At 41.0% G+C, this 26926-nt stretch overlaps 2 protein-coding genes and 1 pseudogene across 2 annotated transcripts; 1 reads left to right on the forward strand and 2 right to left on the reverse strand.

Annotated features, from left to right (window-relative positions):
* Positions 1-1991: 1991 nt before the first annotated feature.
* LOC110877202 (TMV resistance protein N) lies at positions 1992-8966 on the reverse strand. Its single transcript, XM_035977435.1, has 9 exons — positions 8451-8966; positions 8255-8343; positions 7019-8120; positions 6858-6924; positions 5486-5567; positions 5348-5387; positions 3126-4777; positions 2879-3034; positions 1992-2185 (listed from the first exon to the last, which is right to left on the reverse strand). Exons 1-5 carry the CDS (start codon positions 8925-8927, stop codon positions 5548-5550), a joined length of 1755 nt encoding a protein of 584 aa, XP_035833328.1. The 5' UTR covers positions 8928-8966; the 3' UTR covers positions 1992-2185; positions 2879-3034; positions 3126-4777; positions 5348-5387; positions 5486-5547.
* An 8760-nt stretch (positions 8967-17726) lies between these two features.
* LOC110875295 (leucine-rich repeat extensin-like protein 3) lies at positions 17727-19243 on the reverse strand. The gene is made up of 3 exons (XM_022123491.1): positions 18813-19243; positions 18316-18362; positions 17727-18007 (listed from the first exon to the last, which is right to left on the reverse strand). The coding sequence occupies exons 1-3, from the start codon at positions 19241-19243 to the stop codon at positions 17727-17729; spliced, it is 759 nt and encodes a 252-aa protein (XP_021979183.1).
* Positions 19244-24472: 5229 nt separating this feature from the next.
* Positions 24473-24567, forward strand: LOC118482458 (annotated as a pseudogene).
* Positions 24568-26926: the final 2359 nt, after the last annotated feature.

A 26926-nucleotide genomic window follows, 5' to 3' on the forward strand; every position in this document is an offset into this window, starting at 1 on the left:
AAGGATCCATAACAAACTATCACTAAACCAATTTTTGGCATAAAAACAATAAAATTTTAAATTAATGTAAAATTATTAACAGAAAGTCCATGTAACATATACATCACAAACTTACATATTCAAAAACTACACATACATAAAAACATCCGTTGCTAGAACATCAAATTATGCAATGCATTCATTCCTATATAAACCTACCTTGAAATCACCACCACTATCGATTTAGGGAAATGATAGTATGACACTTGTTGAAATCACCTGAACTCTGATCCATTGCTTGAAATTGGATTGATCTCTTAATCGATTTATGATTATGTTGGATTTTGAGTTCAAATAGGATATTGATGTTGTGAGTGCTTATGTTATTCACAGGGTTCTGTAAAAACCGATCAACTCAAGCTGCCCCTAGGCCCAATACACGCGGACCTTTAAATTGATAAATGCTCCGCAGAAGACGACTTATGGTCGTGCAGTCTATTTATTCAACTATTTCAAACATGCTATACGTCTAAGTTCCTCTTGCAATCCCTCAATAAGAATACAATTAGGGAGATAAAAACATTCTAAACATTGGCAAATCATTGTTGAGATGCTGTGAGCATATATGAGGAACTCATCAGTGAGTTCTAATATAGCCAAGAATCAAGAACATGCGACCAATATTGTTTGTCAAACAAAGAATATTTAAACCTCTTGCTGCCAATTAAGTTTAAGTTGACAAGCTCTTTTAGACATCGATGGGAAGTCATCAAAAGGTTAAGGTTACTCACTTTAGAACCACTTAGGTTCACGAATTAGTGCTACGGATATATTCATTGAGCATGTGCCACACAGAGTCATCACATCCTTGGAAATCTGAAAACCCAAGAGGGAATTCTTTATGTACATCACATCCGTTATAAAGTAACACCATGAGATGTGGAGTTGTCCTAAGGTTTGGACATTCAATAGGCAAGTGCAGTACTTTTAATTCATTACATCCTTCAAGAAGTAACTCCTCGAGATGTGGAGCCATCCTAAGGTTAAGGCTCTTCACCTTAGAACAACTAAGATTGAGGTATCTGAGGTTCGGACATTCAATGGGCAAGTGGAGTTCAACAAATTCTTTACATTTAGAAAGATCTAACCTTTCAAGACGTGGAGTCCTGCCAAGGTTAAGCTTAGTCACCTTAGTCATAGCAAGATCAAGGGATTTGAGGTTCAAACATGTAATGGGTAAGTGGAGCTTTTCAAATGCTTTACATCCCTGAAGACCTAAGGTCTCTAGATTTGGAGTCAAACCAAGGTTAAGGTTCCTCACCTTAGAGCCATAGAGGTTTAGGAATTTGAGCTTTGGACATTCAACAGGCATGTAAAGTTCAAAAAAGTCGTAACATCCTTGAAGATCTAACTTCTCGAGACGTGGAGTTAACCTAAAGTCGAAGATTCTCAACTTTGAACATGTGAGGTCCAGGAATCTAATCTTACTCAGTACCTATTACAAGAAAAAAAACATATATAAGTATAATGACAAAAAAGAACATTGTAATGCATTATGCAAAACAACTGTTCAACCATTATTCTACCTTTTCTCTCCCTTCCCAGAGTTCAGAGATATTGCTCCCAGCCATTTCTAGGTTAACGAGCTTACTTGCGCGAAACGTGTTAGGTAAAGACCGAAAAGGCACTACAAAAAAATTGCCATTTTGTGGCATACAAAAAGTGCCACAAAAAGCCAAATAAATGTCACTAAAGGCCCATGTTGGAATGAGCGGCACACAAAAAAAGTGCCATTAGAAGCACTGACACTAAAGCCATTTAGTAGCACTTTTTAATCTGCCACTGTAAAGTTTTTGGTTTTCAGTGGCACAAATTGTGTGCTAGTAAAAACTTTTCCTAGTTATATATCTATTCTACTTTTTGTGGCACTTTAGTTTGTGCCACTATAAAAAATGTCTTTTGTAGCACAAATTATGGGTAGCAATTCTTTCTAATTAAATACCCACTAAATCAGTTCGAATAAAATAATATATACAACTGTAGAAATTATAATATCATAATTTCAACTATAAGTTCAATACATAACATTATTCCAAATGTTTACAACATAAGTCTTCAGGTAGGAATATTACTATAAAAAATTAGCTCTAAGCGATCCATGAATCTTGTTATCTCATTTCCTCCCATGCTTTACATGATGTCAACTCTGCCATGATCAACCATATAATCAAGCATTAGCAATGCAAAATATATGAAACTAGAAAAAGAATAGATGCATGCCTTAAGCTCAAATATATAGATTAGCATAGAAACCATATGTAGCATCCTAACAAAGGTGTCATGTGAGCAACTCTTTTGTGTCATATACATGTATATTGAAAACTAAAAACATGCTCAGATGGATCAAAAGTGCCCAAAATGTAATGACATCTGTGATTTAGAAAATAAAGAAAGACAAATACCAAATACATGTTTGTCACATGAAGATCCATCCACTAGCCACATAATATAACTAACTAGATATGTAATGACTATAATGGATTGGGTGACTACAAATAAAATCGAAGATAAATTGCCCAATTTGGAAGGCTTTCATTTTGTCCATCTTTTGAAGTTACATCTACCTTCTTCAGCAGATTCATGCATAGTTTTGCACTAATTTTGTTATATTAAAAGATAACATTCAGTTAAAACCTAAAAACTAAAGTAAAATAGGAACTCTAAGAAAGAAAACTGAAGAAATTAAAGATGGGCATGATACTAAAGTATATTGGGAAGTTGGGAACTCTAAGAAAGAAAACTGAAGAAATTAAAGATGGGCATGATACTAGAGTATAACGGGAACTCTAAGAAAGAAAACTGAAGAAATTAAAGATGGGCATGATAATGATGTGCTGACCTCCGTTATTCCATTCTGGTTTGAGAGTAGTGTTCTTCATAGAAATAGATGAAGTTGTTGCCTTAGACGGTACATTGTAGGATGTTTCAGTTTGACTAAAATCACAAAGGCTGTCCAACTGAACGGTTCTTGTAGTCTTGATCCAGTGCATAAAAGCTGTAACAAAATAGAACATGACCCATTAACAATAAATAGACAAACTTCATAAAGCAAGTTTTCTAGGAAGCATATTAAAGTTCATAATTACCCATATTGACCTGCTCCTTTTAGGTACGTGTTGTAAATGTTCCAAGTGTATCAATGGAACTATGTGGTGGCACACATGTTAGTAATACTTCAGAGATTCGTGGCTTCAAGATAATTTCAGAACAAGGGATATCCTCAGGAGTAAGACGTATAGAAGCCGTTGCAGGTGATGCTTTTATCGAATACGTTAGTGAGCGGGATAACTACATGAAAAAGCTTTGCTCCACACTCAAAGTAATATCCGTATCATGTAATTTCTATTAATGTATTTTTTTGTTGCAAAATTTATGATATTTGTGGCAACTTTGTTGGATAGTGCCGAGTAGTGAACCAAGGAACTAATTAACACAAGCTTGTTTGGTAGATGTTGGAGAGATGGTAAAGAAAATCAAGGGGATAAACCGATAACATTTTTTCCAATAAGACAAGGGAAGTTTTTATATAATCATAAGTAATGGCACTTAAACAGATGCGTACCTGGATACCAGCTAAACCGAGGTTATTCATGACTACATACTTCAGGCGGCCATTAGGAAAGAAAGTAACCACATCTTCGCATCTGCAACGGTTAGAACAGTGTACGGCTGCAAAAGCTAATGGCAAACACATTCCGCCAAACCTCTTTGAGCACCCTTCTCTTCCCAAGCCCTATCAGCAATACAAGCCAAACACACCCATTTCTATTAGGAATCTTCTTTAAAACAACAACATTCTGAATATGAGAGGGTACGGGGTACCTAGCTGAAAATGCCAAGATTAGAAAATTCTGACCTATCTCACTGAATATAAACCGAGATGCTTTAACTTTCATGTACTCTTGTCAACTGCTCATTTATAAATCGTCATCTGTTGTTATTCGTCCAAAAATCTTGGCTAGAAACTATAAACATACATATATCATTTATGTCCTACATCATTTAGATAACTACTTGTAATCACTAATCAGTTAATTGTGTTGAATAATCTTGAGCGGCCAGACAGGTCATGGTTAGCAGGTCAAGACCTTGACCCGAATCATCTGGATCTTTAGTAGTTTATTTATTTTAATTTTATGAATAAATGGAGTAAATGAGCTGATCCAACAAGTTGTAAACCATAATCCTAGAAAATCAAATGAAGTACCTCTCTGACAAGCATAATAAGGGTATATATCTCAGGGACACACATCTATATTTTCTAAAACAGTAAGGATAATTTCTATTTTACAAATATAATAGCAATAATGATTACTACTAACAACAGAAAAAAGAAAATACCCTCTTTGAAGCCCTTTGGATGTGTCATTATAGATATGAGATGAAACAAATATGGTCAAATGAAGCTGACTTTGTACAAGGTAGACAGCTTTTAGATAGTTAGTCTCAATTGGAGTGTAATTAAAATGATGTAATTCAGCTCCATAGCATTTTTGCAGTTAGCACATAGATACCTCATGGTATGCCCCCTTTAAGACTAAATACTATGTGGTTATTAAATTCTAATCAAAAGTTAAAGAACTTTATACCTGTTTTGTTCTTAGACTGCAGATAAAAGATAAGAAAGAGTTGCTTTTAAGAAGATGAGCTGCTTGCATTGAGAAGTGAAGTCTGGGGTAATTAATGACAATGAACCGCCTACCATCAAACTAATGACCACACACTTTCTCCCTCGAAACTGTAGATATTTCATCAAAATCAAAATTAAACAAATTGACATTCAATTTTTAGTAATATATTTAGTTTAATGATTTAATATAATTTACTGCTTAAACGAATGCGCATAATAAGGATCAAACTAAGTAAATTTAAACAATGAGAAGTAGGGGTGTAAACAAGCCCAGAGGCTCAAGAGCTACTCGTTATCGGCTCGATTAAAAGCTCGAACGAGCCGAGCTTTAACAAGCCTGAGCCAGAGCTCGAGCCTGAAAAAGAGCCTACACGAGCCCAAACAAAAATTTATATAAACAATATCCCTTCGCAACGCACGGGTTAGCGTCAACTCGTTTTATATATAATATAATAATGACGATGACATCGACGAGCCGAGCTCTAGCCGAGCTTTGCCTCGTTTAAGAGATATTGAAACAAGCTCGAGCCGAGTTTTTAGCTCGTATGTGGTTGTTCTTAAAATAGCTTGAGCCAAGTCGAGCTCGAGCTTCATAAAAACATGAGGAGCCGAGCTCCAGCCCAGTCGAGCTTGGGCTCGGCCCTGCTCATCTACACCCCTATTGAGAAGCAAACGTACATTTTTTAGGATTGTTAAGACCTCCTTTTGAGACCAATCTCTGTGATTCAAACAAATAATAAACAAAAATGATGTGAATAGAAACACATTTTCACAAAATGAAGAAGATGAATTGTTCAATTGTTAAAAAAAACTAACCTGGTAAGTGAAATTGACTGGTCCATTTTGTAAATTGGGAATTTGAGCCATTATTTCCCCTTTTAAGATCTCTCTATTTCTCCTGTATGATCATAGATATGAATTTAGAGCTTTCAATTGGGGTTGTCAAAACGAAAACAGGCCATCAACGACCAACATTCATCATTACACTTAGGTAGCGTTCGCTTCATGGAATGGAATGGAATGGAATTAGGAAGTTTTTCTTTGTAAAATTGATCTTGGTTGGGGGAGGGAGGAATTTGAAATCCCATGAATTTCTTTAATCAATGAAATTTGTGACTATTTCAACATTCCATTCCATTCCTTCATTTGAGTGAAGGATTTCTAAGGAATGTTGAAATAGTCACAAATTTCATTGATTAAAGAAATTCATGGGATTTCAAATTCCTCCCTCCCCCAACCAAGATCAATTTTACAAAGAAAAACTTCCTAATTCCATTCCTTTCCATTCCATGAAACGAACGCTACCTTATAACTTTAGTTAGTTATCTTCATTCTTACACAACTAATAGTTAATACAAACAAATCCAATATTATTAGACTTTCAAATCAACCATTATTAACAACCGTAAGCTAAAATACATGGATAATCAGAACACCCAAAGAACTTTTTCTGAATATTTTAACATATCCAATCAATCCGACACCATACATTCATGAAGCTGCAAATAATAACAAAGTAAAGTGTGTCCGAGGAAGCAATTGATCAAAGGATGTGTTATCTACGAGACTCTTTTAACAAAATCAATAATAGAAAACTAAACCCTAAAAAAAGATAGTTTATAAATTAGAAACCCTAACAAGGTCAGAGTGAAATATCAAAACCTGCGGCACATCAGCGGGGAGGCAGTGGTGGCGTGGAGGACCAACAATGTGAATAGTCACCGGTGGCAATCACGTAATTACCGTCTGAAGGATTTTGTTGAGGAAAAGAGACGAATGTGAAAAAGGAATGTATACTGATAAAGTTGAATTAGTCTTAAAATTTAGGGTTTAGAGGAAGAACCGTTCCAAATTTTAGTAATATTGTGGAGGGAAATTGTAGTGGTTTCAAATTTTAATGGCATAAAAAGCGCTAGAACTTTTCTGAATAAGAGGGAAATTTTAGGTGGAAGGAAAAACTTCTTGGTGACATACCTAAAAGTGCCATTAAAACTTATATTTGTGGCACAAATAATAAATACCATTAAAAACGTGTGCCACTACATGGTATTTTTTTTGTAGTGAGGGTATCCACGCCAATTTAGAGATTGTAAAGAATCTGGTAAGTATGGGCTAGCTCCATCAAGATTCCATGTTATACATGTAGGATTCACGAAAAGAAATCTAAGTTCTTTCATCTTTCTTAGACCTTTCATAATAATTGCAGGATGGAGATCTGTATTCTTCAGTTTTATACTCTTTGTTGCTTTAGTACCCTGTAAATGAAAAAAAAAAAGTTGATATGAAGTTCTTGTCATAATAGATAAAAAAGTTCAACTTTTCAACCTTTCATATAAACTTGGACCTTACCAATCCATTAACGAGCATATCTTCAATTTCCTCTTTAATCCATAATCGATTATGTCTACTAGGCTCATTCGGGTGAAAATGACGAACAATATTCCAGGCCATTTCTTCTATATGGTCATGGAAGCGCAAGCCGTCAATACTAGAAATAGTTATTAAAGATTTCTGCTCAAGTACTCTTAAGCCTATTTGAGCACTAAATCCACAGCTTTCAAGTATTCGAATTGCTTCGTCTTTCATTTCACCTTTCAATATGCATACAACATCGAGGAGTATTTCCTTCTGATCATTCTCTAGACCGTTATAGCTTAGTTCCAATTTCTCCAAAGTTTCCTTCAACGGAATTGTTTTTAGTCTTTCCAAGGCGTCTTCCCATTCACTTTTACTTCTACCACAAAGATGTGAACCTAAAACTTTGATTGTTAAGGGAAGACCAGCAGCGTAATGTACAACTTTTCCTGATAGCTCTTCATACCCTTGAACCGGAATCTCTCTCCCAAATGCATACCTACTGAACAGGCAAATTGCTTCCTCATTTGATAACAGGTTTACATCATGAATAAAGTTCACTCGTTGTGCTATCAACACTTGCTCATCTCTTGTTGTGATGACGATTCTACTTCCTTTCTTAAACCAAGGAAGCTCACTTGCTAAAGCCTCAAGTTGGTCTATGTCATCCACATCATCTAGAACAACAAGTACCTTTCTACTACGCATCACCTTTTTCATCAGATTTTTTTCATCGGAACCACTTGTTAGATAAACGTTTTTTTCATTTGAAAGATCTTTAAGGAGCTGTTTTTGCAATTTCTTCAAACCAGACGGTGAGCCTTTAGAAACTTCTCTGATATTCTCAATAAAGCTTTTACCCTCAAACCAAAAGGATATATGATCATAAACAGCTCTTGCCAAAGTGGTCTTTCCACCACCTCCAATCCCTTTGATCCCTATCATGCGAACATCATCAGAACCAATTTCTAAAGATGAAACTACATTCTTAACCCGGGTCTCCATGCCTACTAACTTCCCATCAATGCTCAAGTTAATGAGACGTAGCTTTAGTGAAATGTATTGAACAATTTGTCGGATAAATTTAGCTTCATGCCTGTTTGTTCAAAAAGATTCAATTATATTACTCAGAATCCCACATTAAACATTAGATCACATGAATTTCCCAATTAACCACATATCAGAAAGAGCAGAATCAAAGAAGTGAAGAACATAAGATGAAGATATTACCCATTAAAAGTGTTCTTCAACTCCATCCCAGCCAGGCCGGCTGATTCTTTTAGAGCATTTCTCCATCTTCCAACATCATCTTTATTTTCCTGTTTGCCAAAGTGTAAAACTTTCTTAGTTTCAACAAGATTTAACGCAATTTTTTTACTGAATAGTACAAATACAACATATACAAATGCAGTGATAAAGATGTTACCAAATTTGCTGTGAATCCGTTCGATGCAGATGGTACAATAGAGCAAAGACGGTCAAGAGATAGAACAGAGCTCCGGCTGCCCCCTACATGTTTTGCAAAGGCTTTTTTAACTGCCCCAGTTTGGTTGCGGACTTCAGTGGGTTCCACATCATAGAAGATCGGGTAAGCAGTCTGCTCCTTGGTATTCTGACACTCCATAATCTTGACAAGCTCGTCTAAGCACCACGACGAAGATGCATAGTTCTTGGAGAATACAATGATGTGAAATCTGGATTCTTCAATGGATGTGATGAGCTGATCATTGATCCTTTTCCCTTTCTCGATACATTCATCATCTTTGTACGTGGTAATGCCTTTCTCCTGAAGAGCATGATAGAGATGATCAACAAAGTTCCTGCGGACGTCTTCACCCCGGAAGCTCAAAAAGACATCATACTTGAAGCTCTTTTGAACGGATGATGCCGAAGTAGATGCCATTGCTTGAAGGATCAAATAAAATGATTTCTTGATTAGGAGAGATTATATGGTCTAATAAGAGATTAATAGTCAGAAGACAATTGTTTGGAAAACCTATATGATGGTTGGGGACTAATTAAAAATTCATATTTTGTCTTAAAAAGATAAAGACATATACCTAACCATTGTTTAAAATTATTTTTATGATGGGTTGGGGACTAAAGATAAAGACGTATACCTAACCATTGTTTAAAATTATTGATCACACGCTTTCACCATTATAGTTGACTTTGTGGCTGTTAACTGTTAAGGTGTAGATCCAGCATAAATATTGTCATTGATATAAGTAATTACAATTATTTTACTAATTTTTTTTTGAGTGTATATATATTTTTTTTCATTTATTTAAATATAACCAGAAAACTTGTTAAGTTACATCAAAACAGAAGGTAGACGGGCAACAAGCTGCGCCGCCAACCCCCTTTCTGAATTGTAAACCCCAACCTCCCGAACACAAACCCCTGCCCCCTTGGGGTCGAACAATTGCTATGGATAACCCGTTGAACCCTCGTCAAGAAGTTGATGGCTTCTGGCGCTAGGGAGCCAAAAGTATCAGAGGCAAAAGGGATAAAGACATGTTGGTTCTCTGCGCAAGCTTTAGCGTGCTTATCCACTTTCTTTGATTCTGCCTTTCTTGCTGCTAGTCCAGCTACAAACCTGTTTTCCCTTAAACCAACCAAAGGGGAAACCCCCGTGAGGTCTACACAAGCATGTTTCCCCCCAGCCCAGCCAAAGACGAGCAGATCCGCTGGTCGCAGAGTAGATATCCCTTCCATAGGGCCCGTGAGGAAATTCACAGGGGACTCTTTCTTAGCAGAAATCCCAGCTCTTCTTAGGATGTCTCCCAAAACATCTCGCACCCAGTCATGCCGATATTTAAACCCAGAGAGCTCTTTACAGTGAACTGCGTGCTCCCCATACTAAAAATGAACTGTATACAATTGTTTTTCAGTGGCGTTCGAAAAAAAAAAATGTTTTTCAGTGGGCTGAAAATATATACTATTCATTCTCACCTTTGCATACCTCTTTAACAAAGATCTAAAAATACCTGCTTCTAGCCCTTTATATGCATATTCTCTCAATCAATGACATCTCCTTCCTAAGTTTTGACTCGTTCAAATGTTCATTTCTTTATTTGTTAATCTATCATGTTTGTTGTCATACATGATAAATCAATGAAATTATCTAATCTATATATTTTGTACACATACTATTTGACAGCTTGCTTACATGGTTAAAAAAAAAAAAAAAAAAAAATTGGGCTACAGTCTACATACCATGCACATTTTCATGTTAGGCATTTTGTCAACAATAAGCAATAATTTAAGCTGCCAATAACATGCTTTTTATGATCATATTTAACATAGTAATTGTCAACATATCCCATAACACAAGCCTTAGAATCATCTCTTCTCCTTGATTCCCTTCTAGTCAATTGCCTCCTTCATTTTCATTTATTGTGATTTGTATAACACTAGTAAAGAGAGATATTCTCTCCATCTATGTTGTAACATCTTCTTGTATATAACCTTGTACAATGTTCCATAGTAATCATCAAGGTTTTACCATTATCACATGGTATCAGCCAGCCAAGATCAAATTCTTTTTCTTCTTTGAATTCGCTGACCTTCTCTCCTTTTTCTTCCTGGTTTTTTTTTTCTCTTCTAACCAACCGTTTGCTACAAATGACAACCAACAATACCTCCGATCTCTCCTCCATGCCTCTCCATTTCCTTAGCCATCTCATCAACATTAAGCTAAACTCCACCAACTATCTCCCATGGGAGAAACAATTCACACCGGTTTTGGCCTGTCTCAACTTACTCGGTCATGTCAATGGCTCGACCACTTTCCCACCGGAAACAATAACTTCTGAAAATAAAACCTTGGACAATCCTGCATACCTATCTTGGAAAGCAAATGATCAAAAGGTCCTCCTTTTGATAAATTCCACTCTAACCGAAGAGGCCATGGCAGAGACCATCTGCCACACCACGGCTGCTAGCGTTTTGAAAGCACTAGCCAATGCCTATAGCCATTATTCGATCGAACGCATTCACAATCTAAAGGATACTCTTCAAACCCTTCAAAAAGGAGACTCCTCTGTGTCCGAATTTGGTCGAAAATTCAAGTCCCTATCCAACCAACTAGCCGCTATTGGGCATCCCATAAGTGATGATGAGGATAAGCGTCATTGGTTCCTTTGTGGACTAGGCGCCTCCTTTGAAAATTTCTCCACATCTCAACGAACCATTCATCCCGCACCTTCTTTTCGTGACCTCTTAGCTAATGCCGAAAACCAAGAAATGTTTCTCCAAAAACTCCACGGGTCTCAACCTCCCCAAGCCGCTTTCTACGTGAATCTAACCAAAAATCGTACCGGCTCATCCCGTGGAAGAGGACGGCACTCAAACAATAATCGTGGTCGCACAGGTTCATACACCAAACGACCACCCTTATGTCAGTTATGCCGAAAAGAGGGGCACTACGCCACTACTTGTCCAAATCTTGGTTCTTTTGCTAAAAAATCTCTTGATGCTAATCTAGCAGATGCCTTCCTTGCTCAATGCAACGTCGCAACGGATACTCCGGATTGGACCGCCGATTCAGGTGCTACCACACATATGCTTCCTACTACTTTTGGTCTCACTCATTCACAACCTCAAACCAAAAACATTCGTGTCACATTTGGTAACGGGGAATCATTACCTGTAACTCACATTGGAAAAACTAATTTAAATAATTCGATTTCATTAAAAAATGTGCTAGTTGTTCCAAACCTCACAAAAAATCTACTTTCCATTAGTAGATTAACAAATGACTCGCCGGTTGATGTTTTGTTTTCTAATGATTATTTTCATATACAGGACCGAAAAACATCGGAAGTTCTAGCTAGAGGCATATGTGAAAACGGCTTTTATGTCCTCACTCAAAGTCACAAGTCCCTTGTTGCCGCGCTTTCTGCTATGCACCTCCGTGCTTCTTTCAATAAATGGCATAGTCGCCTTGGCCATGTTTCTTTTGATACAATTTCTAAATTAAATAGACTTGGACATGTTTTGGTTACATCTTTGTTACCTAAACCGGGTCTATGCAATTCTTGAGAATTATCAAAAGATAAGCATTTACCATTTATTGAAAATTCTAAACGCGCACAACATGTTTTAGATCTCATTCATTGCGATCTATGGGGACCCGCCCCCGTTCCATCTATCGATGGTTATCGATACTATGTCATATTTATAGATGATTATTCTCGGTTCACTTGGTTTTATCCTTTAAAGGCAAAATCGGATTTCTACAATGTTCTTACAACTTTTTTTACCTTGAGTACAAAACCAATTTTCAACAACCATCAAAGTTTTCCAAAGCGATGGTGAAACCGAATTTACAAATCATCAAGTGCAAAAAAAATTTAAACAAAATGGCATACATCATCAATTGTCGTGTCCCCACACACCCGAACAAAATAGGCGTGCGGAACGCAAACACCGTCACATAACCGAAACGGGGTTAGCCATGATGTTCAACGCTCATGCTCCTTCAAATCTTTGGTTTGACGCCTTTGCCTCCGCTACCTTCATCATAAATTGCCTCCCCACACCCATTTTAAACAACAAATCTCCGTTTGAAATCCTTTTTCATCAACCACCCACCTATTCAAATCTTCGTGTTTTTGGTTGTCGTGTATACCCATATCTACGCGACTACACAAAAAATAAACTACTTCCTAGAAGCACACCTTGCATATTCATCGGTTATAGCCCACGTTACAAAGGCTTCCGATGTCTTGACACCACAACCGGACGAGTATACACCACACGACACACTAGATTTGATGAGGATAACCTACCATTCCAAACCGCCTCAACATCTTCGGATGTTACAAACTTACCTATTACAAACTTTGATGACCATTTACCCTCACCCTCCCAAAATAGCCAAAAACCCCATGACAAACCCACTTCTCGACCCACCTCTCTCGACCCACCTCTCACAAACCAAACCAAAACAACACAACCTCACCAACCACTCAACCCCACCCTTCTGTTTTCGATGACCCTTTAATTTTCCCTTTCACAGCCGGCCCAAATCACCACAACCACCCTGATCAGCCCACTTTCACCTCACCCTTCCAGCCCAACATCGACCCCTTCCATGACCAACCAAACCGAACCATCCTCACCGGCCCAACACTCCAGCCAACTCCCTCTGCTCCTCACAGCCCAATCACACCTCCTCACTCAAGCCCACTTCAGTCCTCAACCCCCCTACCACCCTTCCGCATCAACCCGCCACCTCTGGTTCGGATTCTCCAAACTTATCTTCATCACACCCGCCGCATAACATTCATCCCATGATCACTCGAGCAAAAGATGGCATTTTCAAATCAAAAACTTTGGAAACTCACAGCTCTTTTTTCTCGTCACATGTTCCCAAGGGAATGAAAACGGCTCTTAAACACCCCAAATGGATTCAAGCGATGAACGAGGAATTACATGCATTGCGTACAAACAACACATGGTGATGTGTGAAAATGTGTATATTAAATTCGAACAATTTTTAAAAATGGAATCACAACCTAAACCACACACAATCGGCAAGTGCACCGGTCGTAGTGTAGTGTAGATGGCAAGACCGGATATCAATCCATGGACACTATATGCAAACTCTAGATACTGAACCTCTATCGAATAAGTAGTCAAATTTTTAGATTTGTTTTGAGTGATTTTGAATAATTAATTAACAACTAAAATAAGCAAGAAAACGTAGGAAACAAAAAGAGCAAACGAAGCAAACACGCGAGCAAATTGTGATCAAATATATATGAGATAAAGGCTACCTAGGTGTCGAATCCCTAGAATCATGCAATGCTAACGTGACAATGATAATGGTTAAATATCTATTTCCCTCGATTGACCCCCCACTAGAGATGTCCTAAACAAGAAAGCAAGACTAAATGTGAAGTGCTAGAACGAACAGGCTCGAGCTATCGATACCAAATCCTACGAAAACAGAATCCTTTTGACCTCAGAGACAATAATGTTGAGAGAGAATCCCACAATCGCAAAGCAAACCCAACTTTGATAATTAAAATCCTAGGAAACACTAATTACGATGCAATAAACGAGCCCGAGCTATCGGTCACCCAATCTACCCACCAATAATTAGCTAATAACCTAGCTCACCCTAATCGTCTTTCAAGTCACAAGATGAGGATGCAAGTTTTAATATCGTGATTTTAATTATTAATCAACTTGGTCAATTTCTCAACACAATATTCAACCCGAAAATCCTAAGATAACCGAATTAAATTAAATCCTAAGTCTAGGGGGAATTTCTTCGTGCCTAAACCGCTGAATTTATTGACTAATAAAACAATCAAAATATACCAACATGCAATATCAAGATTAATATCAAAGCCAAGTTATGTAAATCACATCAATTAACCGAAAACATGTCACAAACGCATTACAATCTTCTAGTTCATCAAAACCTAGGTAGTTGTGAAGTTTAGCTACTCATAATATTCAATAAATCAACAAAACAAGGTCTGGAAACAACTAAATTCATAGTTCAAGACGAAAAGAAACCGAAAAACTAATGTTTGACGAACCCGAAACGCTCCAAACTCGAACCGAAAAGCTTCCAAGACTCTTGCACAGCTTCAAGATGCCTCACAATCGTCCAAGAATGCTCTAATGCCGCCTGTGTTGCGTGAATGATTAAACCCTAGTCGGCTGCCTTGATTTATAATTTTTTTTGCAAAAACCGACTCGCTTACGGACCGTATGGATAAGGCTTTACGGTCCGTAAGGCTTTTAGGTTAATCCGGAGCGCGCCCACCCTTTGCAGACTGTAAAGACCAGGTCTTACGGTCCGTAAAGGGTCCTGTACAGCATTATTTTAGTTTTTTCTTGCTTTTCCGACACGTCTTTCCGTGTTCCTTTCGCTGCACCATTTTTCTTCCGTTTTCACCGCGAAATTAGCATGTTCATCATCAATTCCTGCAAATCCATAATTTAAACAATTAAGTATCCAAATCGCGAGAAAACCACATCCAAAATCATAAGAATGTAAGGAATTTGATACGAAAAATATGTGTAATTATAAACATATCAAACATCCCCACACTTAACCTTTTGCTTGTCCCTAAGCAAAATCCCAAGCAGCATGTCTAACTTAAACACTTTAACAAGAACGCAAATTCGAACAAGTTATAACGCGAACCACGAAGTCATCCACCACAAAAGTTTCGCAAGACTTACAACGTTCAAAAGGTGACGAATCATAACATTTTAACTGAAAACGGGCCTACCTAATCAAGCTTTTCTTACCTTCGAGCAATCAATTATGCAATGTCAATACCCCTCACAATTTCACTCATCTCTCGGCTAATAAATATGTAATTTTGAGTGAACTCTCAAAACCAAACTTTGAAGCAACACTGTCATAAGCTTGTACGTCAATCAGATTTCCACCTATTTGTTAAAACTCGACATGGATCAAAAGGACTTTATTGGGTAGGTAAGGGCTAAGGGTAGGTATTGTATATATATATATATATATATATATATATATATTTTTCATTTTTTCGGACATAATGGGCTAAACACATAAACACAAGATAAACCGGGCATATACGAAACAAATACTAACACATTGGTCATTTTGACCCACACTTTATTCTATTTTTTTCTTTTCCTCTTTTTTCGATTTTTTTTTTTTTTGCTTTTCATTCATTTTTTTTTTCACATATAATAATCACTTAACACGATCCGGCTATCAAATCACAAACGGGTAACAAACGAACGAATGGCTAGGCTCAAAGTGGTGTATCTAAGGGTAATGATGAAACAGGTCAAACATAAAGGTAACACAAACAAGGTGATCCTAATGCCTCTATCATATCCATGCCAAATCCTAACCGAAGGTCTCAAACTGTATCAAAACGCACAAGTTCTAAAGTAATGCAACAAAGTCGCTAAACACACATGAAACGAAAATAGTGATCATATATATATGAAACATATAAAGGCTCAAATCTCACTATCATGTGGTAAATAAGGGCTACCGATATTGACAATGCACAATCAATCAACTCTCCGGCTCAATCCACTATCCTAGGCATCCCAAAACCTTTTACTCCCAAAAACCGATTCAATCAACCTACTATCCCGCAACTTAAAGAAACACGTGCTTTCCAACTCGTAACTTCGACAATTAAACCATTTTTGACCGACGTGTTGAAAAGGTTTTCGTTTTCTACGCGCTAATGGACCGGGACTCGCAAACCAACTCTTTTTTTCTTTTATTTTTATTTATTTATTTATTAATTTTTTTTATAAGTATTTACAGACTCAATTTACAAAATTCCCCCATCCCCACACTTGAAAGACACATTGTCCTCAATGTGAACAAAAAGGAAATAAACAAAGAATATACAACAACAATAATCAGGAAGAGTGAAACTGAAACTCCCCTGATATGCTCGATACACTGCTCAAGATGACGAAACCGTTCAGCTTACGCGACTCCGTATCATAGTATAACCTGTATAATGAACTGCACGGCTAGAAGCAATATATCAAACACAACCATAATATACAATAAATATACAACGTACAAGTACAACAAAAGACCCAACCGCTTACCCTTACATTTCCCCCGAATATATATATCAAGTACAGACCATGATCATAAAAACAAAAATAAAGGGAAAAAGTACAAAGGTAACCCAAAATCCCTACTGATGCTGACTACTGCTGGCCTGGTGGTGGCTGCTGATCCTGTGGAGGGATGTGAAAATGATCAATGACGCGCTGAAGCATCGTCTTGACCTCTGCCAGTGTATCTACCACCCCATCTACAGACTGCTCTAAACCATCCAACCTCTCCTCCACTGTCCTCGCTGCTCTAGGGTCTCCAGCACCCCTAACCCGAGCTCTCTCCCTATCACCATGCCTGAAACGTGGTGCTACCACCGGGACCTCCTCCTGCGCCTCACCTCCGGCCGCAGGACCCAACTGCACGGCCCTCGGCTCAAGAAATCTAGGCGGATCGCCCGGTGCCAACAACTCTGTCATCTGTCTCTGTCATCTGTCTCATGTCACTCAACCTATACAGTGATCCGACAGGCTCCCAAGCTCTCAGCAAGTACACTGATGTATGATCCCATACAGATCCTGGAGTCTGTACCGCGTCCTCGAGCCCTGTCAAAGGAGTGAAGTAAGAACACTGCTAAATTGGCCTCCTGGCCCTCCACCATGCAATACAACGCGAACAGATCATGATATGTAACTTTCTCGAGACTCATGTATCGAGAAAGTACGGTGCAAGCTAGAATCCGATGTAGAAAGCGAATGACCGGATCTCTGATCTGCGAGGCTGGAATCCCTGAAGCCCACACACCATCTCCTATGGTGGACCAAAATGCCGTCAGCTGTGTCGTGGTGACACACTGAGGTAATGTCTCATCTGTCCATCCCATCAAACTCTCAGTGAAGATAGGCTGCGTGGTCTCCTCCAATGTATACAAACCCGCATGGACGGCGAACTGAGCGAGGGACAGTATGTGTGTCCGTCGTCCAAGGGCGAAACTGACTGCAGCAGGCTCAGCTATGCGAACATGATGTAGCCTGAAAGTAGCGTGGAACTCCAGTACAAGCTCATGATGATACTCTCTCCTCTCGTCTAACAACCTCCTCCAGCGAGGCGTGATCAACCCCTCAAACCTAGCACGAGCGCCCATGCGATCCATCAAACCCCAATCCAGTACTCTAGCTCGGTGATACACAAACCGAGATACCTCTGTAAAGCTGCGTACTCATCTGAATCTGGGTGAAACTGCAGCAGTGTGTGTCCCTCCTCCGGTGGGAGGTCAGCTGGTGGTGGTATCGCTGCAAGCGGATCAGGCATCTGTGGATCCTCAGAATATCGGATCACTCTAGCAGGACGCTCAGGTGGCGGCTGTGGTGCTGGAGTGCATGAAGGACGTCCTCGCTTGCGAGACGGCTGTGCTGACGACGAAGATGCCATACCTGCACTCATTTACAACAGTGAGAAATACAAGACAAATAATACAAGACACCGCCCCCAACACGTTTTTCGATGCATTTTTAATTTCTTTTTTATTTTATTTTTTTATTTTTTTATTTTTTTTATTTTTTTTTAATTTAACTGAAACGAAATAAATGAATGAAACGGAAAGCGAAAAGATATATTTTTGGTGTGCTGGGGGTGGCAGTTGCGGCCGTATAGCATTTCGTTCGCGGCCGCAACGAATAAACATACAACAACAAAAATTAAAAATTTCGGCATGCCCCCGACGTAATTACAAGAAACCAACCGTCCTCGCCCGAATGGAGATTGAGTACGAGCGAGGCGGTCGCAATCCTGCAAATAAAGCGCAATAACACTAGACATATATCAATTCAAAGCGCAACATCATCATGCTATAGACATCCGAAATAGACTATATAACAGCAACAACAACACAAAAGACGCCTATCCTAAAGGCTCGACACTAAACGGCTCTTTTTTTTTTCAAGACAAAATTACTACAACCAATACGACTCGACAACTGATCGACCCGACGAAACATTAATACATTTTACAACATTAATATACGACGTAAGCTACAACTCCGAACGGCATGACTAAATGACTCGACAATAACCATGACACAGGACTTGACGGTCCTGACTCGCCAAACAACCAAACCGACCCGACACTAGACTCGACTAACTGACCCGACCCAACTGAAACCGACGCTTATACACCCTGGTTAACATCTACAGACTCAAACTATACAAATGATTCAACAAAAATATACCCGATACATACCTGAGTGTCGATAGTGCGCGAAAATCGAGGTGGAAGTGGTGAACAGGCTGTGGTGGCGGTTCGGTGGAGATCGGGCGGCGGTTGGTGGTGTGAAGGCGGTGAACAGTGGTGAGTGGCGATGGTGGTTGAGGCGGTAAGGGTGTGGTGGTTGAATGGAGTGGTGGAGACGGTGGTTTATGGCGAGGCGGTGGTGGTGATGGCGGTCGGATGGGGTGGATGGTGAAGGAGGGACGGCGGTGGTGGCGGAGGTGAACGGTGGTGAAGGTGGGACGCCGGTGAAGATGGTGGCGGTTGTACGTGGGGGACGGTGAAGATGGAGGTTTTGGGTTGATTAACGGCGGACGTGGTGGTCTTTGGGTGAAAATGGGGAAGACGACCCCGATTTGGGGTTTTGTAATTTTTTTTGAACTGGTAACAGTCTTACGGACCATATTGCTAACCCTTTGCGGTCCGTAAATGTTTCAATTTTTTTTCTGACCGCCCCATTCTTACGGATCGTATATGACCCTCTTTGCGATTCGTAAATGTGCCAAACAGATTTTTTTTTTAATTTATTTTTTTTAAATTAATTTATTATTAATGATTTATTATTATTAGTGGTTATTATTATTATTAAACCCTTAACTCACCTCGTCTCCGACGTTACACCCGCACGCCTTGGCTCAGTTTTTCTCTACCTGTGAACTGCACGTCTCGACAAACAGATCAGTACGCTCAAAACAAAACAAACTCTACAAGACTCAAGATACATAAAATATAACTTACACACAAAACAGTACAAAGTATACAACTCGGGAGACCCGAGTGTGCAAAACAACTCTCACGTGCTCATAACGGGGAGGTCAATCACCTCCTCCTCTCGATCCTCTGTCGGTCCCTTGACAAAATGCTTCAATCGATGCCCATTGACCTTGAACCTTTGACCGTCTTCATTCTCAACCTCTATCGTTCCGTACGGGAACACCTGTTTGACCACAAACGGTCCGTGCCAACGCGATCTCAACTTTCCCGGGAACAGCTTCAACCGGGAATTGTATAGCAACACTTTCTCCCCACACTTGAACTCTTTCACCTGCTTCAAGTGTTTGTCGTGCAACACCTTTGTACGCTCTTTATATGCCCACGACTTCTCATACGCCTCATCACGTAACTCCTCTAACTCGTGAAGTTGAAGAAACCGGTTCTTGCCCGCAGCTGGCAAGTCAAGATTGACTGCCTTCAATGCCCAGTATGCACGATGCTCTAGCTCCACCGGTAGATGACACGCTTTCCCATAAACTATCCTAAAGGGTGTGGTCCCAATAGGTGTCCTATAAGCAGTACGGAAAGCCCACAGAGCGTCATCTTAACTTCTCGGACCAATCAATACGACTGTTTCCGACAGTTTTCTCCAAGATCCTCTTAATCCCCCTATTCGAATTTTCCACCTGCCCACTTGTTTGTGGATGATAGGCCGTCGAAAGCCGATGGGTGACCCCATAGCGTTTCAAGACCTTCTCCATCTGTGAATTGCAGAAGTGGGTACCTCGATCAGATATCAAGGACTTCGGTGTCCCAAACCTAGCAAACAACCTCCTCAAGAATCTCACAACAACCCTCGCGTCATTCGTAGGCAAGGCCTCTACCTCCACCCACTTAGAAACATAATCCACTGCGACTAGGATGTATCGGTTCCCCCTCGACATGGGGAACGGACCTATAAAATCGATACCCCAAATATCAAAGACCTCAACCACCTGAATGGGGTTCTGGGGCATCTCATTACGGGATGAGATATTTCCTGTCCTCTGACAGGCATCACAACTTCGCACAAACTCATGTGCGTCCCTAAAGATGGTCGGCCAATAAAAACCCGCATCAAACACACGTTTGTCGGTATAAGCAGCACCATAATGGCCACCAGTCGGTCCCTCATGACAATGTCGCATAATGCTGCGCGACTCGGACCCAAACACGCATCTCCTAATAACCTGGTCCGCACCGATCCTAAACAAGTACGGATCCTCCCAAATGTAGTGCTTGACATCCGCAAAGAATTTCTTCTTTTGCTGATATGTCATGCCCTCCACAAGGTCACCTGTAGACAAGTAATTCGCCAGATCAGCGAACCAGGGAAAGCCTTCCTCGTGGGCTTTCAAAAACATCAACGCCTCATGGGGAAACTCATCCCCAATCCTATCCTCCCGAGTCTTCTCTATCTCGGGGCTCTCTAATCTCGACAGGTGATCAGCAGCAACATTCTCAGCCCCCTTCTTGTCCCTAATCTCTAGATCAAACTCCTGAAGCAGCAAAATCCATCGAATAAGCATAGGCTTCGCATCCTTCTTCGCAAACAAGTACCGAAGAGCCGCATGATCCGTGAAAATAATAGTCTTTGACAGCACAAGATAGGAACGGAATTTGTCGCACGCGAATACGACTGCCAGCAACTCCTTCTCCATCGTGGTATAATTTTCTTGGGCGTCGTTTAGGGTCTTGCTAGCGTAGTAAATAGGATGAAAGTGTTTCTCCCTACACTGCCCTAGAACGGCCCCAACAGCAAAGTCGCTGGCATCGCACATGAACTCAAATAGGAGGCTCCAATCGGGAGCAATCAGTATGGGAGCACTCACTAACCTCTCCCTAATCAACTCAAAGGCCCTCAAACACTCATCGTCGAATACGAATGGCCTATCCTTCTCTAGCAGCTGGGTCATCGGGCGAGCAATTTTTGAAAAGTCGCGGATGAAACGGCGGTAGAATCCCACATGACCCAAGAAACTCCTAATCGACTTCACAGAAGTAGGCGGCGGGAGCTTGGAAATAACATCAACCTTGGCTTGATCAACCTCAAGCCCCGCCTGTGAAATCTTGTGCCCTAGCACAATCCCCTCTCGAACCATAAAATGACACTTCTCCCAGTTAAGCATCAGGTTCGTCTCCTCACATCGAGTAAGCACACGCTCGAGATTACGCAGACAATGATCGAAGGAACTCCCAAACACAGAAAAGTCATCCATGAACACCTCCATGGAGTCCTCGATCAACTCGTGAAAGATCGCCACCATACAGCGCTGAAATGTGGCTGGAGCGTTACATAACCCAAATGGCATGCGTCGATACGCGAAGGTGCCAAAAGGGCATGTAAATGTGGTCTTTTCCTGATCCTCTGGTGCAATAGGGATCTAGAAATAACCTGAGAATCCATCAAGAAAGCAATAAAACTGCTGTCCTGACAGTCGCTCCAGCATCTGATCAATGAATGGCAAAGGAAAGTGATCCTTGCGCGTGGCATCATTGAGTCTGCGATAAACTATGCAAACTCGCCAGCCGGTGACGGTCCGGGTGGGTATCAACTCATTCCTATCATTGACGACCACTGTCATACCCCCCTTCTTGGGGACCACCTGGACGGGACTCACCCATGCAGAGTCCGAAATCCGGTAAATCAGTCCTGCATCCAGCAACTTAATCACCTCTTTCTTCACAACCTCCTGCATATTAGGGTTTAGCCTTCTCTGAGGCTGAACCACCGGCTTGAACTCCTCTTCCATCAAAATCCTGTGCGTGCAAAACGAAGGGTTAATACCCTTGATGTCCATCAGCTTCCACGCAATAGCCTGCTTGTGCTCTCTCAAAACACTCATCAGCTTCTTCTTCTCCTCCTCCGTCAATCCAGCAGAAATGAGGACGGGTAACTGCGATCCCTTGCCCAAGAATGCGTACTCCAGATGAGACGGCAACTCCTTCAACTCCAGGGGCGGGGGTGCCTCAACAGACGGTCTCTCCTTCGGAATCTCCTCCTCCTCGATAACCTCAAACACCTCGAATCTAGGGGAAGGCTCGGTAGCCTGCAACAGAGGGTCCTGCTCAACATCTAACTCAGTGACCTCACTCCCCTGATCATCCATACTAGCATCATGCGTATCAGACGCATCTCTCCCACAAATCTCGCTGAGAAGGCCACCCACATGTGACATAAGAGTATCGATAAAGTATAGAGTGTCATCATGCTGCTGGGTATGCCTCATAGAACGTTGAATGTCGAATGTGACCTCATCCTCGTCTACTCGAAGAGTCAACTTGCCGTCGTACACGTCAATGAGTGCTCGTGCCGTGGCAAGGAATGGACCTCCTAATATTAGTGGGACCTCAGAGTCCTCCTCCATGTCAAGGATGACGAAGTCAACTGGAAACACGAATTTGTCGACCTTCACCAACATGTTCTCCACGATGCCCCTAGGAAACTTCACCGATCGATCGGCGAGCTGAATACTCATGCGCGTAGGGGAAGGCTCTCCTAGGTCAAGCTTAGCAAAAATGGAATAGGGCATGAGATTTATGCTAGCACCTAGGTCAGCAAGCGCATTGCTGACAGTAAGATTCCCAATCAGACATGGGATGGTAAAGCTACCAGGATCAGTCATTTTCTTTGGCAGCTTGTTCTGCACGACAGCAGAACACTCCTCACTCAGGGTGACAGTCAAAAGATCCTCTAATTTCTTCTTATTCGTAAGAAGATCCTTCAAAAACTTCGCATACTTTGGCATCTTCGCCAAAGCCTCGACGAGCGGGATGTTCACGTGTAACTTCTTCAGCATCTCCATGAAACGACCATACTGCTCCGCGTCCTTACCCTTCACTAACCAACCAGGGTAAGGGGGTGTCGGCTTGTACACCCTCATCGGCTCCTTCTCTGCATCCTTCTTCTCTACTAGAGACCCGCTGGACTGTGCTGTACTTGTTGGGCGCAGCCTAGGGTGCACTTTGCCAGCAGGGGTCTCCATCTCAATCACCTCGTCGACCTCCGGGTCCTCATCGACTACCGGCTCGACCTCTACAGCTCCTCGACCGCTCCTCGTAGTAACACCCTTTGCAGTGGCATTTGGATTACCCTCAGTGCTACTAGGGAGACCACCAGGGGTCTCTGACTCAACTTCTCTGACATCGCACCTACAGTCCTCTCAAGATTCTGGAAAGCCATGCTCTGATTCTTCATGAAAGTCTCATGCTCCAAGAATCGCGACTGGTTCTCCTTATGTCGTGCCTCCTCTCTGGTCAAGAACTGAGTCAGTAACTGTGTCTGCTGAACCAGGGTCTCTTGATGCTGCTTCATTGTCTCCTGGTTCTGCCTCAGCATCTCCTCCAACGTGGGGCTTTTATTCGTACCCGAACTCGATCCTGCTCCTGCGTCCTGAAACAAGTTCTGACGCTGCTGAAACCCCGGTGGGTGGTTGTTCTTCCAACTGAAATTCGGGTGGTTCCTCCAATTCGAATTGTAACGCTCCCCAAAATTTCCCTGATTTCGATTTCCCACAAACTCTACCTGCTCTAGTGTCTCAGTAGGGGCAATAGGACACGCGGTCGTGTCATGCCTACCAGTGCATATCTCGCATAGTTGCTCCTTCTGTACCTTCATATCTCTCACCTGCTGCTTCAAAGCATCAATCTGTGCTTGCATCCTGGTGACCTCATCGACCTTGTGCACTCCTCTATGTGTAGTGGATGAATCTCTAGACTCAGGAAACTCGTAGCTACTCATCGCTATATCCTCGAACATATCCATGCACTCATCAGGTGTCCTGGCGGTCAGAAGATTGCCACCGGCAGTAGTGTTCAGCATATTCCTCGTAGTGGGCATCACTCCATGATAGAACCTCTCAACTAAAGCCCAATCCTCAAATCCCTGATGAGGACACTTGAGTAATAACTCCTTGAAACGCTCCCATGTCTCGTAGAATGAATCTCCCTCCTTTTGACGAAACTCTTGGATCATGCTCCTCACACGAGCGGTTTTGGAAGGAGGGAAATACTTACCTAAGAATTTTTCTTTCATACCGGCCCAAGTAGTAATGGATCCCGCAGGAAGGGATTCCAACCAAGCATGGGCGCGGTCAGCGAGCGAGAATGGAAATAGGCGCAGCTTGCAGGCATCCTCGGTGACACCTTGGTCCTGGAACGTATCGCAGATAGCTGAAAAGCGCGAGAGATGGACATTCGGGTCCTCAGAAGGTAGTCCATGGAATTGGATGGTGTTCGTAACCATCGTGATGATCTGGGGTGGAATCTACCAGCGATTAACCCCGATAGCGGGTCGGGTAATGCTGGAACGAGCATTGGCCGCGTTCGGCCTGGCGTAGTCTGTGACGACTCTCCTAGCTGGGGCTTCGTTGTCACCCATAGTAGAAGCAGAAGATGAAGTGTGTACCTGACTAGCTCGGGAAATGCGAAGGCGCTCGTGGAAATCTCGCTCGGGCTCAGACGAAGCAGCAAACGAAGGTGGCCCCTGTGAACGAGTGTGGTGCATACAATGAGAAGAAATCTAATCAAAGTACTAAAGCAAATCTAACCCTAAAGGCACAAATTGCAAGCAAAAGGCACCTAAAGGCAATGGAAATCTATGAAAGTAAATAAACAACTAAATAGACGACTCGGGTCGTTCTCTAAAATGCCAGTGTCCCCGACAACGGCGCCAAAAACTTGATGTGTGAAAATGTGTATATTAAATTCGAACAAGTTTTAAAAATGGAATCACAACCTAAACCACACACAATCGGCAAGTGCACCGGTCGCAGTGTAGTGTAGATGGCAAGACCGGATATCAATCCGTGGACACTATATGCAAACTCTAGATACTGAACCTCTATCGAATAAGTAGTCAAATTTTTAGATTTGTTTTGAGTGATTTTGAATAATTATTTAACAACTAAAATAAGCAAGAAAACATAGGAAACAAAACGAGCAAACGAAGCAAACACGTGAGCAAATTGTGATCAAATATATATGAGATAAAGGCTACCTAGGTGTCGAATCCCTAGAATCATGCAATGCTAACGTGACAATGATAATGGTTAAATATCTATTTCCCTCGATTGACCCCCCGCTAGAGATGTCCCAAACAAGAAAGCAAGACTAAATGTGAAGTGCTAGAACGAACAGGCTCGAGCTATCGATACCAAATCCTACGTAAACATAATCCTTTTGACCCCAGAGACAATAATGTTGAGAGAGAATCCCACAATCGCAAAGCAAACCCAACGTTGATAATTAAAATCCTAGGAAACCCTAATTACGATGCAATAAATGAGCCCGAGCTATCGGTCACCCAATCTACCCACCAATAATTAGCTAATAACCTAGCTCACCCTAATCGTCTTTCGAGTCACAAGATGAGGATGCAAGTTTTAATATCGTGATTTTAATTATTAATCAACTTGGTCAATTTCTCAACACAATATTCAACCCGAAAATCCTAAGATAACCGAATTAAATTAAATCCTAAGTCTAGGGGGAATTTCTTCGTGCCTAAACCGCTGAATTTATTGACTAATAAAACAATCAAAATATACCAACATGCAATATCAAGATTAATATCAAAGCCAAGTTATGTAAATCACATCAATTAACCGAAAACATGTCACAAACGCATTACAATCTTCTAGTTCATCAAAACCTAGGTAGTTGTGAAGTTTAGCTACTCATAATATTCAATAAATCAACAAAACAAGGTCTGGAAACAACTGAATTCATAGTTCAAGACGAAAAGAAACCGAAAAACTAATGTTTAACGAACCCGAAACGCTCCAAACTCGAACCGAAAAGCTTCCAAGACTCTTGCACAGCTTCAAGATGCCTCACAATCGTCCAAGAATGCTCCAATGTCGCCCGTGTTGCGTGAATGATTAAACCCTAGTCGGCTGCCTTGATTTATAATTTTTTTTGCGAAAACCGACTCGCTTACGAACCGTATGGATAAGGCTTTATGGTCCGTAAGGCTTTTAGGTTAATCGGGAGCGCGCCCACCCTTTGCGGACCGTAAAGACCAGGTCTTACGGTCCGTAAAGGGTCCTGTACAGCATTATTTTATTTTTTTCTTGCTTTTCCGACACGTCTTTCCGTGTTCCTTTCGCTGCACCATTTTTCTTCCGTTTTCACCGCGAAATTAGCAGGTTCATCATCAATTCCTGCAAATCCATAATTTAAACAATTAAGTATCCAAATCGCGAGAAAACCACATCCAAAATCATAAGAATGTAAGGAATTTGATACGAAAAATATGTGTAATTATAAACATATCACATGGCATCTTGTTCCTCGACCATCACACACCAACATCATTGGTTCCAAATGGATTT

This window comes from Helianthus annuus, chromosome 9 (assembly GCF_002127325.2).
Source record: "Helianthus annuus cultivar XRQ/B chromosome 9, HanXRQr2.0-SUNRISE, whole genome shotgun sequence".
In the NCBI taxonomy this organism is placed as follows: Eukaryota; Viridiplantae; Streptophyta; class Magnoliopsida; order Asterales; family Asteraceae; genus Helianthus; species Helianthus annuus.